The following is an 18,576-nucleotide window of genomic DNA, read 5'->3' on the forward strand; positions in this document are numbered from 1 at the left end:
CGAATCAATTGACAATGGGGGGGAAGGAAAATGTTGTGCAATGCATCAAACTGTTAGAGTCACGCCGCAAATTTTAACGTCGTTCAAACGGTTATGCAAGCATTTCTAAAGCATATGGGAATACAGTAACGGATGCAGAATTTTGTAAAGGGCATTTCCACTTTCGTGCACCTCGGAAACGGTAAAAATTGGGCAACCCTGGATCCGCCACTGCTGTCCTGCTCTTGACGATATCATCCACGTCGTGACGCGTTAACAGTTTCGTCACCCTTCGCCTGCAAACTCGTCAACAACACCGCAAAGTGGAAAGTGCAATGTGAACGTCTAGGCTCTATGCATCGAGTCTACGAGCAAACGTGTTTTCCTACATAAATGGAATTGCTGTTGTGCGTACCTCGTGCCTGAATTAGACATTCGAGGGTGATCTCTAGTCGAAGGAAGGATAACTCGATTAGTCTTACGTGCGTGCATTCAATTTGCAAGTCGAGTTGCAGGCGGGGTCAGCGTGAACTGGATACGGGACATCCTGGTCACAGCGTTGTCAGCCTATTGTCTGCCCACTGTTACAGAACCTTCCGATTGATGTTGATCTAGCTATCTCTCGGTACCAAACTAGGAAGCATCGACGACGCCGGATCGAACCTCCTTTCCTTTCTCAATTTGCGCTTTCGCCTATTTCGTATAAATCAAAACTCCAGCAGGAGTCAGACAACGGAGGTAAGCAGTTTTATCGTTTCAGTTCCATTTGATACCATTTCTCACGTTCACGTGTTGTTGTTTAGTAGAACGCTTCCAATGAACAAGATAACTGTTGTATTATCTCTCGCTCTCAGCTTATATAACGTCACTAGATTTTCATCTGCCAAACATCCACCGGTATGTCTAAAAGGTAAGTAGACGGTAATGATTTCATAAAATTTAGTAAACAGTGGGTTTCTAAAGAGAGCAATGAGACCTCCCAAGTACCCTTGATGGTAGGATCGGAAAATCTTGTGGTATACCTACTAGAGGGACAAGCCGTTGTACTTCAACCAAATTCTAATGACAATACACGAATAATGATAACAATGCCCAACTTTCCAAATGCAACAAATACAACGAATGAATTGAAAATAGAAAAATTAAACGCTTCATTCCACAGTCTAGTAGTGTACTACACTGTCAACAACAATGAGAACAATGTCTCTAAATCAGAAAACGTTACCCTTTATCTGGGAGGTAAACACTGTCAGCAACCAACAAACCATAACGTAGCTTATATATTTGTTGCGTTACATGCTTCTCGTTAGCTGAACCAAGTATTTCAAGCAATCTCACAAAAGAAAGAAAAGAAAATTCTACAGTACATATCTGTGTTGACGTGATGGGAATCCCAAAGCCCGATTTTGAAGTTTTCATGAATGAGCAAAGGCTGCCAAAGGAAGACTATGAAACGTACAACATGGAGGACACAGAGTGTCTCACCTTTGATGAGAGGAAAAGGAACGATAAAGGAGAAATCATTATATGTGCACATAATTGCTTTGGAGAGAAAAATATAACTTTCTCTTTGGCAGATTTAGAAAGTAAGAATAAACTCCATAATGTTGATCAGATTCTATATAAATACGAGTATTGTGGTTGTGCAGATGTAGACACAAAGTCAAGCAGGATGTCAGCTTCAAGGTAAACTCCAATGCTCATGTCACAGACATTTGAGATCAGTTGAATCTGCATCTTGTACAAAACACATGGACATTCCTACTGTTGTATGTACATGTCGTGTGTCTAGAGTGTTGCCTAATACAGAGAGTCCCCAAGGAACCAAAGATGACTCTGTACCTGGCAAGTTGATCGTACAAATAGAAAGTCACAGCCTGATCTAATTCGGTTCTATCTGTTTTACAGGATACTTGGCTTTGCTGTACGCACTAATTGCAATTTTCAGTGTCTCTGTTGTTGTTCTTCTCACCATCTTTCTGTATCGTTACCTCAAACGTAAGTCAGAATATACAGCAACATGTCTAAGACATAAACCATAAAAACAACAATTTGACTAGACAATCGATCATCAAAAGACGCCATTGAAACGGCTGAAGAGTAACCAACTTCTCACATTATGCATACAATTATCTATTTTAATTGGATTCGTTTAGACTCGATTTGCCACCTGAGCCTTGTTACGCTCAACCAATAATCCCTTCATCTGATGCCACTACTAATGCCGGTGAAGAAGCAGAGTCAACGTTCAATTCAGACGATACACCCACACCATACTCTGTAAAGCAGGTTAGTTGTGACCTTTAATCCTTGCGCATGCACTTCAACTCAAACACTGAACTGTCGTACAGTTCATGAGTTAGATGGTTTGTGTAGGAGGTAAATCACTGCAATCTTCTATTACACGAACATGAATGTTGTGTCTTTGTATACAGACTGTCCACTATGCTGAGTTGGATCCTGACGCTCTGCAAACGTCCCCAGAGGCTCAAACACACAGCAGTACAGTCACTTACACGACCATTAACAAAGACCAGCCGAGGCACCGTGTCTATGCAAACTGAAATAATAGTATACAGTAGTTGCAGTAGTTTGCATTCAAAACTAGTAAGCTTATTGTAATTCATTGTGACTCTGATTAGGAAAAGTGACTCTCTGTCTCATCCTTCTGCATGGTCCATAGGATAACTGATAATAATTTTGTAAGCATATTTGCAACTCGTGTGATAGATAATAAACATTAGAGTTAAAATTATCCACACCTCCAGAGTCAAAAATTCTTATGTTCAAACGGAAGCGTCCATATAAAGTTTTTACAAGATTCTTGTTTTATTCAAGTGATATCTTTGTTACAGCTCCAACAGAAAGATTTCAACTGTGGGTGACGATACTCGTATCCGGCTACGCATGAGGGCCTGGATATGAGGCTGTGATGGTACCCAGAGACCGACGCATATAGAGGCTCTAGATCTGATGATACCAACCTCGCGTGCCCAGACCAAATACCAACGAACCTCTGATCCCGTCACAAGATGCCTCGCACAAACATTAATCTCTACTTATAAGTTCGGTGTCGTCTTGTAGATCTATACAGCGATAACGGGCTCGCAATGCCAATTGTCTGTAGAAACGGCCGGAGCGACTTGCAAGTTGGGGCGGGGCATGAAATGACATTGGAGTGCATGCATGAACTACGAGGGTACATACTGTTTGCTTACAGAAAATAGAGGTTGTGCTCAAATTGAAGATGCCCGAGCCCCTCAGCCCCCCAGGTCCATCGCCCCTGGTTTGCCAACATGCATGTAAATTGAGATGATCAACAAATCAAATGGCAATCGATGTACTAATCTGTCCACAACATGAATGTTCATAAAAAGTAGATATGAGTGCTGCTGCGTAAAAAGTTGACACGACAGAGCATGCGTGATAAAGCAATTTTACATTGACAGTGGCTGATATAGAGGGTGGTGCAACAGGCGCGCACCTACCCCTTTTGAGACCGGAAGTACAGTACGCATGGAAAAGCATCAACTAGTCAGAAATTTCAGTTCCTTGGTAGTGTTTGCGCCGTCAATAGGGGATGAATACAAGCCGGCAGTCACACACATGAGGTGATGAGTCGGTGGAAGGATCTCCATTTACTATGAAATTTCCCGAGGTGTCCGAGCCGAGGCAAATTTGGTCAATTTCGTTATCAGTGATAAGTAATTAAGTTAACATATTTCTGAATTTTTGTTTTGTGGCGTCATATGTTACCAGTACTGTACACTTATGTCCGCCTAACAGTTTCAGAATATCTGGATACACCATTGTTTTCAAGACAAGTCGACGTCAACTCTAATTGCAGAAAATGAAAGGGTAGAGCTTTAATCTATACAAAAGTTCCCCATGCAATCTCTGCCGCCCACTCTACAAATAGAACAAAACTCCCCAACGTTGATTGCGCCTGTTCTTGTTCCTTTCTGGGTTGTACTTCCTACGCCCCCAGATACTAATTAGCTTTAAGCGCTCGTCTTTACTGATTCAGTTCAATAAGACACCCTGAAATCCCCAGCCTGTCAACTAAACAATGAAGTTAAGCAAGCCTCGCCACCTAAAATGGATATGGAAACCAAAAGTTGCACAAGATCATAAGGCGCGTCGTACTGTAACCTTTGCAGCCCATGTAATGCAAATCACTGTAGTCATCTGTTAATTAATTAACCCTAAAGTGTCACGCATTGATTAAATTGCATCATTATCCCTTCAATACACCATACATATTGTACGTGGTATTCCAGTCTTCAAGGTTGGGTAATGCAAACAGAGTATCTTACCACTACTATTGTTGTAAACACCAACTCATAACAGCTTAGCCTGCCAACCTGTTGCCACCAAAGCAGCTATTCTAAAAGAAGCTAACCCGCACACAGACGCCCAAGTAGAATTTTTGTCATAAGCAACGTGTTGAGTGAGATGAAGAGATCACGAAGAAGACAGTGGTAGACTAAAGAGGCCAGAGGAAAACAATGAGACAGAGTGTCTGGTAACCCTAGTCATCTACATAGCATCACTAGATTAATTAACAGCATGGCGTTTCGATATCTGCAAAGATAAACGCAGAATCAAATGCTAGGCATTCAAAAATCTGCGGTCTGAAACGACATCAAAACCTGCAGATGAACCTCAATGATAAAAATACAAATTTTGAAGTGAAAAATTACCCACGAAAATTAGCCACAAGCCTGATAGGCAATTGTTTTGTTTGTTTTGTTAATGTAAAGTGACAGGTAATTGCAGATAGTGTTCTTCACGTGCAGTAAAGACTGAAGTCTCCGCGACAAATGCTCAATGACATGAAGGCCCAGTCAATAAGCGTAACCAAACAATAGGATGCAAGGAAGGTACAGACCGCGCCCATTCAAACAAAACTATCCTCGTGTCCAGGAAATCAAAAAATGATACACCAAGATATTGCCTTGCATAATCTGGTTACAAACCGTTAGTGTATAGTGAAACAAACATCAGTAGAAAAGCAAACTCCATTCAACCCTATCAACATATTCATTCTAGACAACAATCCCTTGTCCCTTGTCCTGCAGTACTCATACGTAGACTAGAGTTGTAGAACAGCTGGTCATTGCAGACTTCCACCACCTTTGGCCATTTGCTATTTCTAATCTAGAAGACATGAATATTCAACAAGAAACAAACAATTGCCAACCCCTCAGGTGAATAAACAACAATTCTTAGGACAGCCTTGTACACAGCATCTACAAGTGCTAAACAACGTTGCCGTGGTTTCAAGCAGTATGCATCATTGTTGTCTCTTGAGGGGGCATCAACATCAAGAAGAACAACAAGAGAGGTCAAGCAAAAGAAAATCATGGACACATACCAGCCCAATGCGACAATACCACATCAACGCGCATTGTAAACACAAACCAGAGACACGTGCAGTCATTTCCTTTAGCTACAAGAAACAACTTAGGCTCACTCTTAGATAGATAGCCTAAAAGGTCTACATATTATTTTGCACAGACTCTTTAAACGCTTTCAGGAAACCAATTAATGTAATTTATAAGAGACCTATGATAGTCTGGTCATGATTTCAGAAACATGTGCAATCAACAGACCACACTAGGTGATAGATTAACCCTTGCATTCAAAATGCGCAATCAAACACTCAACACACTAGAGGTGATAAATTAACCCTTGCATTAAAAAAATTCACTCCTAGACAGACCACACCAGAGGTAATAAACTAATTTTGCATTCAAAGTACGCACCCAAACACAAAGACCTTGTGAACAAACACTGAGTGCTATTTTAGGCCAATAAACTGGAACCTCTCTGACAGAACAAAAATGGAACCACATTTTCAGGCTGTCGTAAAATCACAAACATTTTCTTTCCTCACACCCATCAAAGTTCATCTGAAATGTTGTCTAAACTTGTAAGATAAATTCACCTAGTGAGCATCACCAGAACTGCAATGTTTGCACTTGTATTTGTTACTAGAATGGAGGTGCACTGTCATTCGGGTATGCACCCTCTGCTAGCTGGAAACACACGCCTTTTTCTCAAAAAGGGTGTGATCTCATCAGGTGCGTCAATGACAGGCTTCAAACTAAGCACAATTGCTGTATTGACCTATCAACTTGGCGATTACTCGTAGCTTGGGGGTATGGGCGGTGGTCACAGGGCGATTACTTGTGGCTTGGGGGTATGGGGCGGTGGTCACAGCTGCACCATTTGCTATGAAAGCTTGAAGTCGACCAAAGCGTTTCAGATCCGGTTCTAACAGAAGTTACTCATAAGGAAACGAGACAGGGACTCGACTCAACTCACTAATATAATTAGAGTCCTTAGTAATGTACACACGAACTTCGATTTGTACGTATTCATGAGTCAGCAACTGGGCCGGCCCCTGTACATCTGTATATATATACAGCAGTTTCCTATCCATGCAGCCAGTCTACCTTGACCTCAGAGTTGACTTGTAGTTGGAGATGCCTAGGCTGGGAGTAATCGTTGCGTTATCTATTAGTCTCTCTTCAGCTTTCATCAGCATTGGAAACGGTCTACCAGGTCAGTACTCGTTCTCTCACAAAGGTATCTAAATAATTGTGGTCTGATGTCGTGATCGAGGCAGTTATCAAATAGCAAAAGGCTGCAGTTCGATTGTCGTGGAGTCTTGCTTGCTCTTTGAGTGTGTGCTCTGTCTGCAACCATGCTCCATTACGATTTACACTTGCTTTGACAGCATGCAAGCACTGCAGGGACAGTTTATTTAGACTTGCTAATTCGTTTACACCCTTCTTCCTCTGTTATACAGGAAGTCTCAAAGTTATCGACCTCTTCGGACCCCATCTCAACATTACTATTGATAAGCGTCCTGTCACCATTCGATCTCCGTTGCTTCTGGTAGACGAAAGCAACTCTGTCTTAAAAGTTCTTTACAAAGTGACAAAGCCTGTATACAGCACACACCTGCTAACAATATATCGATGCTACAGTGACTTAGAGGGGCGTTTCTTTGCGAAATCTCTAATATCTCGCCTTACTCTCGAATTCTCAAACGAAGTATCATCTCTACGAAAATGTCTACCCATGGTTATCAAAAAGAAATTTCCAAGCGTGTGTAAAACTGTTCGTTTGTCGATGATTCTGTCGACAAAAGTTGGATCATTAACCATTAATGAAATGTCTTTTATGGACAAAGATTCTTGTCAAGGAGTCGTAAGGACTACAACCGGGTGTGACTTTGAGAGAGGAGACTCTGGAGTACGCAACAACTTATGTGGCGTCAAAGACTGGACTATTCAAGACCGTTCCCAATTCACTAACTTCGCTTCACGATGGACTCACAACACGTGTCCAAGGAGAAAAAATGGTTATCCTCTCCAGAAGAGTAAACTCATGACGTTACAATGCGTTTTCCCCGTCGGTATTCCAAGTCTTCAGGCATCGGGCTTCTCTGTTGTTAAACCATTCTATACTCTTCCGAGACCCAAATCTGTTTCCATATTTCACGGTAAACGTCAATCAATGGGAAGAGTGCTCTCACTCGATCCCCAAGTAAGCGGTGAGATAGTCGGTCCTGCAGTGGCGGATCTCCCAGAAGTCCAGCACGACCCTGTAAACGCCATTCTCTCCTTACAGTTTGAAATGCAACAAGGAGGTCTCCATTATCTCATAATTGCAGCGGTTTGTACTTCAAGCCCTGCTAATGATTTTCTTCCTCTTGGTCCAAATAGCCTTCACTTCGTAATTCCACATTTTGACCGAGAAGGTCGCGGAGGAACGATCTGTTTAGATATACACACGTTTGTGACATCAGAAATGTGTTCCACATTCGTCATTCAACTGCAAGCCGGTGCAATCGATACAGCCCTTACAGTGGACAACATCCTATTTGCACCCAGTCTAGGATCAACATTTTGTGGTACGTTTGGGACTTGTAACAAAATTTCTATGTTTAACTTCATGTTTTGTTACTGCAGATGAGTTTGTTAATAACGGCTAGACAAATATGCAAAGACAGAAATATCTCCGGACACTTCTTAGAAAAAAACTTATAGCAGCAGTCTTGGACTGGTAGATGGTTTGCAGTATATGCATAAATTGGTATTTGTTAGATACGTAGACATGATGCTCCAGGAGTACAGCTGATGTTACGTATTGAGCTAAATATGATTCCATGGTGTCTGACCAAATAACACGTACACTACTAACGCTTCTGAACACCGGTGACCATCATCACAATCATGAACCAAGAAAATAGTACATCTCACTTTAAATTAACTTAAAACTGTAAATCTCACCTTTACATAAACGCCACCACAGGTACAGTACCACCGGTATCTACGGTACCACCGCCTTCATCAATCCACGCCCCCTTCTTACACATGCGCACGGGCCGAAACAGAGGAGTGGTCACACGAGCGGTCACACGAGCGGTCACACGAGCGGTCACACGAGCGGTCACACGAGCGGTCACACGAGCGGTCACACGAGCGGTCACACGCATTCACCTCACATTCTCCTGCAAAGTAAACCAAAGCACTTAGAGTAACAACATTCCTTTTTAAAATTCAGACAGTGATGAAGTCAATAAATACAGAAACAAACATTTACATTAGAAATTCAATGATTCCAGAAATCGTTCAAACGTGAATCGGTACGTATGTCTAACCACATTACTAACAAATTCCTTTTTAGTCTCAAGAAGTTTCATTAAGCTCACAATAGACACAAAAGGCGCTAACAAACACTTCCTGTCATCCGACAAGGTGACTGAACACCTCCGTCACACGCCGAAAGCCGAAACAGAAGAAGTGAAGACCCAAACGAGCAAGCGTCGCTCCATTACAGCCACTCCAATCGCTTTCTTCTCGTTTCAATAAATCATAACTAGGCTAACAAAATCGACTGGTACACTGCGGAGGAGTGAACGTGATTGCAACACTGACGTGTTGGCGGATGCTCAGGTGTAAGACGCAGCTAACTGACCATCAAACCACACGACGTGGTAAAACGTCCTCAGTCTGTATTGTAGTCTTCTACGCGTTCACGTCCGAAGCATGAACGCCCGTCTAGCGTTCGTCTCTATTTCGCTGTATTTCTTACCGGCCGTCGTTCCCGCTTCAATGAATTCAAGCGCTCCCGTATGCAGTAAGTTCGCATCAAGAGCCACATAAAGGGTAAGGTGTGTATACTCATCAGTTCAATATCCCTTTTCTTCAAGCAAACAACTACCTCGTTCCATCTGTCACAAACGCGAGTGCTCGCGTCACTCTCTACTGGTGGCCAAATTCGCGCGTGATGCTATCAGTCATCAACGTGGGAAAACAGCTAGACAAGCTCGTTTGGAAACGACGGCCTCTGACAGACCACGGTAACAAGGTCTACAGTGTTACAGCCAAGAATCGTCTACAACTCCAGCTATGGTTGAATGACACCGTTTCAACGAGCAACGAATTTTGGTATCGATATGGTAGACGACCAAAGAGCCAACTGGTTAGAATTCAACCTGGAGGTAAGACCAGAGTATAGACAGCTGGTTGCTCGACACCACAATCAATCTGGTTGATGCTTAGCGCCTCCGAGAATTGGTTATTGGTCGACAGAATGCAGCAACAACAGGAATACAAACGTTCGAAAAATATGTTTCAATGTAACAGGTAGTCCAACCCCATCCTTCACTGCAATCGATGAGGAGAAGATAGTCTGGATGGCAGCATCGAATGGCAACATTTGCTTGCCCATCAATTGCTGTCACACTGTGACAGCGACGTCGTCTAATTGCTTTGGCACGGACGAGATTTCCATTACAGGTAAAGACCACGGTAAATGTATTCGAACACACGCTGTCAGATCTTTCTCTACAGCTGAGAGGCGAGGTGAAAATTGTTCGTTGCTGCCTACCGTGATCTCTGCCACACTTGGCAATGACATCACCAATAGTACAAGGAGAGAGACGACGACAGAGTACGTAAAATTTTTCTCGACCGTCAAAAGAGATTCGAATCTGCCAACAACTATGGCTCAAACGTTTCCAATTGCAACAAGCCCAAACAAAGACACTGGTAAATTATAATTTGAAATCAATTTATTTGTGTGTCTTCTCACACATCCTAATTTCTACCATCATTTCTCAATGTATATAGATTTCATGTTATGGATTGTTTTGGCCTCAGCTATGGTTTCATTGCTTGCGCTAGTGACTGTGGTAATGGTGATAGTTACAGCTAAAAAGAAGATAAAAGCTTTAAGAAATTCGAGAAGGTACAGTCACGTATTCATGCGACGCAGTAAATCACACTCACGTACGCACACACGAACACATACACACTTGCACACACTTGCACACACACACACACACACCACAGAAACACACACACACACACACACACACACACACACACACACACACACACACACACACACACACACACACACACACACACACACACACACAAATACTGTATTACATGCATAGCAGGGTCGTCCCCAGCATACAAAAGGCACGGCGCTCCGCCATGCCTTGGCTTCCACTTGGTACAGGCCCGCCATGCTTTGCTGCATGACTAGACAGTGATTAGCTATGAAGACAATAGACTTGTATTTGTATTTTAAAGTGGAAGTTGTTTGAGTAGTTCTTGGGATGCTTGGTCTGAAGATAAGAGCAATTAGGACAAAGACTGTCATATGGTATGTAATAAAAGTACTCAAAAGATCAATAGTGGTTGTCAGCACCCGCCCCCTGTTTAGGTCATCTGTTGGTATCAAACTGAGTTCTGTAGATATCTGGCCCTTCCTATCCTATTTACTAGGTTCTCAGCTTCTTGAGGTCTGGAAATTTTCCAAGGGCTATAAGGGTTACTAGTTCTATGGTATCCGTAGGCGCCTCGCGTTCGTGAGTAACACGTCCAACTGGAGTTTACAGATCGTCTACTAAACGCTGAGTCCTAGCTAGGCAATACGTATTTGTTGAAACCCTAGCTGTCATGGCAGCAAACATGCGAACTTCCTAGTAGTTTAGATTACGTATATAGGCCTGGTATAGGTAGTCGATCGTCGTTTTGTGATCGTGATCAAGACAATAAAAATGTACAGTATAGGTATGCAGTCAGTTCCGTTGTAACGACAGCAGTATGGTATTTACTGACATAGAAATTGATATCAGCAAACACTGGCTATCAACAGTGTTAGATGCAGCACAGTGTAGTAAAGGATTGATCATACTGTAGTACAGGACGTGTGAATAGTTCACTGTAGGTGGCATACAACTCCTGAAGGTGTTTCTTGGTTGTCACATACACACAGTCCCTAGCTACAATACAAAACGATGGGGCGTCGGAAATGCATGAAGCATTTTCTTCGTGGTTTGGTCACTGGCATGAATCGTTCTTAGACTCATCTGTAGTCGAACAAGGTAACGATTTTTTAAGATAGGTCCTATCATGAAACGTAGTCGTGGGGAGGAGAAATTTGAGATTTGTGTATACACACACACACGCACGCACGCACGCACACACACACACACACACACACACACACACACACACACAAACACACACACACACACACACACACGCACACACACACACACACACACACACACACACACAAAGCTCGATGGAGACCCATATAGGACCACGCCCATATCTGTTGTGCGACCTGGATTAGAAGCCTCGCTATGCTCGGCAATAATGTGGTCAAGCACAGTGAACTACAAAATAAACCACTTTGTTCCTTTTGTGTTTGAGCATTCCATGACAACAGCTTGTGGCATCTCAGTGTAAGCAAACCTGCATCAAAGCTTTCATGGAGGGGGCACCATAAAAATTGGAATGGGCGTGGCCCAAACATTTAGAGAGGGCGTGACTATAACAATTTCCGCCATGCCTTACAAAAATCTTGGGGACACCCCTGCATAGCCTTCCATTATTTTAGACCACCACATATCTATGACGAAATCCATACCCATGAAGTAAACAGGAATAGAGAAGAGCCTGCCAAGAATGCCTATCAAGTAAATCCTTACATGACAACACCAGGACATGTCATAATGGATCGCCTCAATAATGAAGGTTTGTACAGTAATTGAGACTAATTCAAATCAGCTACTGTCAAATGTCTCCTCAGAGAATCCCTATTTGCATCCACTACAGTCAACAAGAGAAGATGACAATAACAGAGAAGAAAATAATACAGCAAACGGCAAAACACATAAGGTAGAAAAATCGCTGTCTATGTAATGATACCAGCTGTTTGAGATTGTTGAGTGTTTTGTTGTTCAGGTGGTGGCTATTGATCCTGAAAGAAGCCAGTCTCCAGAGTCAAATAGGTTGTCAACTTATGTCTAATGAACTGAAACTCTGGTGTAAATTGAGTAAATAGATTGGTCAGTGCTTGAACTGATAAAGTAAGATGTTTGTCAATACTAACGTAAAGTTTGTTGGCATCATCTTCTAAATGCTTATTGAATAAAACCTGCCTAATTTAAACAATCCAATGCAAGCACACACACACACACACACACACACACACACACACACACACACACACACACACACACACACACACACACACACACACACACTTTGCAGGCGTGCGTGCACTGTATACGTATTTCGTGGCAGCCTGTCAAATTAATTACCTGCAAACTTATCTTTACCTGTAAAAAAGTCAGTACATTATTCTGTATGATCAGGAAGTCTTAGCTCCAACAGCTAACCCAAGCAAATGCATGGTTGAGGGCAAAGACGCGAAATACACACAAAAATGAAAAGGTGAACACACAATAAAGCACATGCAATGTCAAATCGTCAAACTGCACCAGGAAGCGCACAGCCAAATAATACGGAAACAGAAAGCGGTTTCTTCCAGTTTATGTAAAAATTCGGTTAACTAAGGAAAAGCTATTGCAATTATGCCTAGATGAAAATCCTGCTATAAAATTAGAAAACTGAGCTAGATTGCTAAACTCTTTTCTGAGATGATCTCCTACACCTCGCCATGTTGGTGTTACTGAAGACATGCAAGCCTGCATAATCATAAGTAGTGTTACGTGGCGCCATTATTTTAATATCCCACTACTAGTGTTGAAATAAATATTCTACACATACCGTCTCTTTGGTAGAAAATCTCATTCCTAGAGCTATCGTGTGTTCCAATAGCTACTGGACTCGCCGTCTAGTATTTCACAAAAATGGATATCGAGGTTTCAAAAAATTTCTGCGCGTTGGGTCTAGAGTTTCCCAGAGTTTCCCCTGTTGTGAAGGCGTCAGCCGTTAGGATTCCGTTGACTAGCGGCAATCCCCAGAAGAAGCCCTCCCTATCGGTCGTGACTAATTGTCTCCCAGAACAACCACCGAGTAAACAACGTCGATTTACTAGCCGATCGCATCTTGGACTTTTCTCTGTGATTCCCCGCGGCCTTGATAAACGTTCTGCGCATCTCTGTATATTACGTCAACGAATGCTAGTCTATATCCGTCTCTCTCTGCTGTTTGTGGGTGCACGCCTTTCCTGAATAGGAGGAGCTACGCAACCATAATATTATAGTAAGCCAACGGCAAAGCAGTTCAGTCCATGCTTTGGAGTAGCCATGACGAAAGGAGAGCGGTTCGCCTTGTTTCTTCTCGTAGCAGCGATCGTTGCCGCGTCGACAGCCACTGGTTCAAACTCGTTCGGAAGGATAGCATCTGCTGCGAAAAAGGCGAAAACTAGAGGTATGTCGAGTTGTTTGGCTTGCGTTGGTCGGTACCGCCAGTCGTCTTCCTCGAACAATCAGTTACCTACTTCAGTATTCTTGAATAAATTTTAATAACACGTGTGGTTGTGGATCTGCATCATTCATATCATCTTGCTGACAGGACAAGCCAGACAAGTAATCATTACAGGATGTATGAGTGATGCAGGCCAGCTAGAAAAATCTATGAGTATAGGCCGGTGTAAGAAGTTAGCAACCGTGTGGGCCAAGGGGCCCATGTAAAACCCCAATATTTTCACAATGAATTGGCAAGGGGCCCATGCAAAACTCAAATATTGTCACAATGAATTAGCAATATATGATGAGATATAGTGAAGGTGCTGAGCGGCCTCAACTCTCCAAGTGCGTACCATGGTGTATGGGGGTTCGAGGGGCTGAGAATGAACCGACCCACTTCAGTCAGAGGTCTGCTTGTTCAGTATACTGCTGCATGTATATGACCAATTAGTCAAGGGCGAATCCAGAGGTGTGCTCATTCCAGAGTACTTGTTCCGGAGGCACAAATTTGTAGTTTATATATTTTAAATGTATAATATTAATTGTAATTTTTGAACACTTATGGTTCGTTATTAGAGCTTTAGCTGTCTCGTATTAAACAACAATTACATTACCTCTATACCCAACCACCTAGATTGTGTCCTATTCATCACTGTCAACGCTTGAATTTCAATATCTTGGAATAGAATGTCTGGCAGCAGCAATTTCCTAAGTTTTTGTTTCGCACCCTACTAGACACCATCCTCAATCTGCCTCTGCTGAATCTGCATGCACTATTTGCACCAGCTGTATACACAGAAGCTGTAGCTGCTGAAGTGCTGGCCTGGGTCTCAAGTTCGAGATGCAGACTTAGACTCCAAGACTCTTTGTAGCGTAATGTGCAGTGTATATATCATTATCATTTCATTCAATAAATGGCTTAGTAAAAGAATTCTTTTTCTGGAAGTTGACATAAAGTTACAGTTAGGAATGTCGTAGTAAGGGTTGAAGGGAGGTAGTTTGTCTTGTGTTGTTACTGTATTTACATGTGTGTTGTACGTGTGTTAGTATGCCCCGGTGGGAACTGCATTACTGTGTGTGATGCGATAGAAAATAAATATTATTATTAGTATTATTATTATTATTATTATCATTATTATTACATGTATACTATGCATATTTACGAATGATTTCCAATAGACCTGGTAACTAATAAAATAGATTCACTAGAATAGAGCATGTTGAACTGACTGGGAGGTCCACTAGCGCACTAAAAGAACTGACACATAAAATGCCCCAGGTACGCCCCTCTGGCTTTAATAATTACAAATATTTCACATTCAAATAATTACAAATTCTTTACAATAAGAAATAAAATTGCATGCAGCCAGTGTAACAGCGTTCTATCTACACAAGTCTGCTATGATTTATCAATATTCAATATTTCTCTTTCCGTTTGTAGCACAGAGCATGTTGTACGGTATTAATCCCAGCATAAAGATCAAAACAGGAATCCAATTTATCAGGTCGCCACGACTGATGTGGAGTGAAAACAATGCCTATATTGCATTCAAGTATGACATCTCCTGTCAAAACACCAAGGTCCTGCTGAAAACTGTGATCTTTTGCTACAAGGATCTAGAAGGCAAGCGTTTGCAGAAAACAGGGACGAGACTATCAGTCTTCAGGCTCCCAAAAATGCAAGAAAAGAAATGTTTCAGACATACCTACATCAGGTATAAACGTGATCAGTGTCAGACGTTTAGAATTGAGATCATAATCAAGGCAGTGGACAACGATATTATTACATTGAGCGACGTTGAGTTTGGAGGTCCCCAACTCTGCGACAGAGGCAATCCGTATCTCGTACCCAAAACTTTAAAATGCGACTTTGAAAAGGACGACTGCGGAATACGCACAGACTTCTGCAGTCTTCACGAATGGACTATACGAGAACGCAGCAAGGGTAAGTGTTCTCGTTGGCTGAGACGAGCTTCCAAAAATGATGATGACGACGACGACGACCGTTCGCCCTTTGAAATAAAGGGACTGCGTCTAGCGAGAAGAAACATCAGTAGCACGTTCTGCTCCTACGATCCGATCTGCATCCCTTGCTTTCAGCCTTCGGGCATATCCACTGGTCCGATGCTTGAAGACCACGACGACGACAAATCGGGGGCCCCCGAGGAATGCAGAGACCGTCGAATGTCTGGTAATTCTCTCTTCCTCGATCCTAGACCTCTGGGAGGCAGAGCCGCCGGGCCTACCATATTCGACTTTCCAAACGTACAGCACCACCCGGCAAACGCCTTCCTCTCGTTTGTCTACGAGATGGGGCAAGAAGGGAAGCATCAGCTGATCATCCGTGCAGTCTGCACCAGTCGAGACACCAGGGATCTGATACCGTTGGCGCCGTTGCGTTTGCATTACAGGATCGATCATTTCGATCACCTGGGAAGAGGCGGATTGATATGCCTCGACGTCCACAGATATGTTCACCGCAGCTACTGCTCGAAGTTTGCCATGCAGTTTGTTGCAATAGCCCTCACGACGCCTATCAGTGTGGACGACATTAGTTACGAATTTCAACTTTCAGGCGCAAATTGTAGTAAGAATACAAAGACTATCGTACCGTCTGATGAATGGACTGTATTAAATTTTGTGTCCTTATAGATGCGGCTCACAATGTGTAGAACTACAAACTGCCTTGACGTTCAAGTTAGAAAGATTGCGCACTCGTCTGTTGTGATTCTGTGCTAGTGATCTTCGTTATATGTGCGGACTTGATTCCAGGTAGATAGTATTGCATCTCGTCTTTTTATGGTACAGTGCGTACGAGCACGGGCACTTGTGGTGTAGCAGTAGCTGGTGGTGTTTAGAACTGCAACTTGAAAGCGTGTATTGTATTCTATGAGTGGTCTAGAGCAGCTGCATTGGTATTACATACAGTCTCCGAGCGTAATATCTATCAGTTCTGCACGAATCCGCGCCATAAGTTTGCATGCACTGACTGCTAGCCATGGAGTAGGGCCGGACCTCTACTATAAGACTGTAATTGAGCTACCAAGGATATACTCCGTTTCTATGTCAGCTCAAGAATGGAATTAGCAGCAATCTTTAATAAGACATTAAGTGAAGTGGTGATTCCCACTCTCACCATCTATAGCCCCGTTTACACGATGTTAGGGAACCCGGGGGCCGAACTTGGGACCGTGTGTGTATACGACAATTATTCGGGCCGAGGTCGGCGCCGGCCCAATGCCCGGGCACGGCTCACTTTCGAATGCAGGTCAAACCTCGGTTATGATACAGACCACGCCACTGACTCGTGCTTGAGACCCTGAGCATCTAGCTGAGATGCATGCCGATGGTGCCTATGAACGTGTGAACGCAAACAGGGTCTGGCCCCGAGACTATGGGCCAGGGTGAGTCCGGGTCACAATTTAACGCGCCCCGGGTAAACCTGAAAGATAGTTGTAAGTCAAAAATTGTAAGAATGAACGTCAGAAGAAAACAAAATGCATCCTACATTACCAGATCACCGATCAAACATCACGACAGGTTAACAGGCATTGATCAGAACATATGTCACTCAGGGATATCTAACTTCTTGGTGCTGCTTAGATACCTCAAGCAGCAATGTAAAACACTGACCATGGGAATCCAGAACAACTCTTTTCAATACACAGATGTCAAGCATCTAAAACATTCTGTTCTCATCGATCTCAAACGCCAACTAGTCCAAAATACCATTTGATAGTAACATGCCTTTATAAGTAAATTAGAGCTTTGAAGTTCCATTGGCTGGGAACTGTCTGGGTTACAGTACTCATGCACTAGTTTCTAGAATCAAGCAGACAATACACAAGATCCATAGCCAATTGTTAATGACAGATAAATTCTGATGCACTGAACGTAGTGTCCTAACACCTGAACAACTTGACATGATCAACGGAAGGATTGCTCTGATTATTCAAGGATGTTGATGCAAAAGAAGCCGTAGACGTAATGAAGCTGTACAAGCAAAGAAGCTGTAGATGTCAATACATCAAGGAAGACCAGTATACCTGTCTGGAAGTGCATACGTAACTGCCAGCGACTCTATGCTAGAGGCAAGATGCGAAAGAGAAGATATCAGAGCAAGAAAACCATAGCCGTTGCCTAACGTTAAAACTGGGCGGTGCGTAATATATTAAAATTGACCAATGACGTCACCAACACGTTGCGTCATTTTAAAAGTCTTAATATACAAAAGTAGTTTTCGAAAATAATAGATCAGCAACTTTGACTGAGTCAAAAGCAAACACTAAACTTAGTGCACTACGTCAATTCTAGCTCTGGGCAGTCTGCAAGAAGAAATTTGACGATAAACAAACCAGTCCCCAATTGAATTTGTCTAAATCCACTTTTACATTACATTACACGTAAAAAAACTCCAAGATAAAACAAGCAAATTTGGATCAAAAGCAGACCTTCACAGCTAAGTGGGCAGTTCGTCCAACCCCCTCCCCCTCCAAAACCACACAGCCTAGGGGCCTGAAAACGTCTGCAGTGGAAAGTGAAAACGTCTAGAATGGCTGTTTGAAAAATGGTCAATAACAGTAAGAATACGACATGAGCAGAAAAGATACAAGAAGAACAGCAGCACTGCAGTAATAAAAAGTCTGTATCAAAAAGATTTTCAATAGCAATTCTTGGGCAGTCAACGGGTCATAACAGTTATTGTAAAATTTGCATGTGTCCCTCTGCCTTGTCATTCATGCGTCAAGTTTCAATATTACCAAAATGTTGAGTATATTTAATTAATTAACAACACAAATTTTATTAGTCAAGGACACTAAATGTCATCTGACAGTGAG

The 18,576-nt window shown here is 42.6% G+C and overlaps 4 protein-coding genes across 5 annotated transcripts; all 4 read left to right on the top strand.

The window, feature by feature from the left end:
* The first annotated feature begins 532 nt into the window (after positions 1-532).
* Positions 533-2,734, top strand: LOC134177170 (uncharacterized). 2 transcript variants are annotated; one of them, XM_062643921.1, is made up of 10 exons: positions 533-717; positions 783-889; positions 943-1,218; positions 1,290-1,565; positions 1,629-1,665; positions 1,772-1,824; positions 1,888-1,977; positions 2,040-2,079; positions 2,136-2,268; positions 2,415-2,734. In XM_062643921.1, the coding sequence occupies exons 2-10, from the start codon at positions 796-798 to the stop codon at positions 2,541-2,543; spliced, it is 1,128 nt and encodes a 375-aa protein (XP_062499905.1). In that variant the 5' UTR covers positions 533-717; positions 783-795; the 3' UTR covers positions 2,544-2,734. The 2 variants fall into 2 exon arrangements, with proteins under 2 accessions (XP_062499905.1, XP_062499906.1); XM_062643922.1 differs by having other exon boundaries at positions 786-889.
* A 3,662-nt stretch (positions 2,735-6,396) lies between these two features.
* On the top strand, positions 6,397-8,186 carry LOC134177155 (uncharacterized). Its single transcript, XM_062643896.1, has 3 exons — positions 6,397-6,549; positions 6,797-7,906; positions 7,965-8,186. The coding sequence occupies exons 1-3, from the start codon at positions 6,471-6,473 to the stop codon at positions 7,985-7,987; spliced, it is 1,212 nt and encodes a 403-aa protein (XP_062499880.1). The 5' UTR covers positions 6,397-6,470; the 3' UTR covers positions 7,988-8,186.
* A 998-nt stretch (positions 8,187-9,184) lies between these two features.
* On the top strand, positions 9,185-12,467 carry LOC134177485 (uncharacterized). The gene is made up of 5 exons (XM_062644269.1): positions 9,185-10,049; positions 10,131-10,248; positions 11,920-12,056; positions 12,112-12,200; positions 12,267-12,467. Exons 1-5 carry the CDS (start codon positions 9,695-9,697, stop codon positions 12,330-12,332), a joined length of 765 nt encoding a protein of 254 aa, XP_062500253.1. The 5' UTR covers positions 9,185-9,694; the 3' UTR covers positions 12,333-12,467.
* A 1,080-nt stretch (positions 12,468-13,547) lies between these two features.
* LOC134177112 (uncharacterized) lies at positions 13,548-16,679 on the top strand. Its single transcript, XM_062643837.1, has 3 exons — positions 13,548-13,700; positions 15,180-16,325; positions 16,391-16,679. Exons 1-3 carry the CDS (start codon positions 13,577-13,579, stop codon positions 16,408-16,410), a joined length of 1,290 nt encoding a protein of 429 aa, XP_062499821.1. The 5' UTR covers positions 13,548-13,576; the 3' UTR covers positions 16,411-16,679.
* The last annotated feature ends 1,897 nt before the right edge of the window (positions 16,680-18,576 follow it).

The sequence above is a fragment of the Corticium candelabrum genome, chromosome 3, assembly GCF_963422355.1.
Source record: "Corticium candelabrum chromosome 3, ooCorCand1.1, whole genome shotgun sequence".
NCBI lineage: Eukaryota > Metazoa > Porifera > Homoscleromorpha > Homosclerophorida > Plakinidae > Corticium > Corticium candelabrum.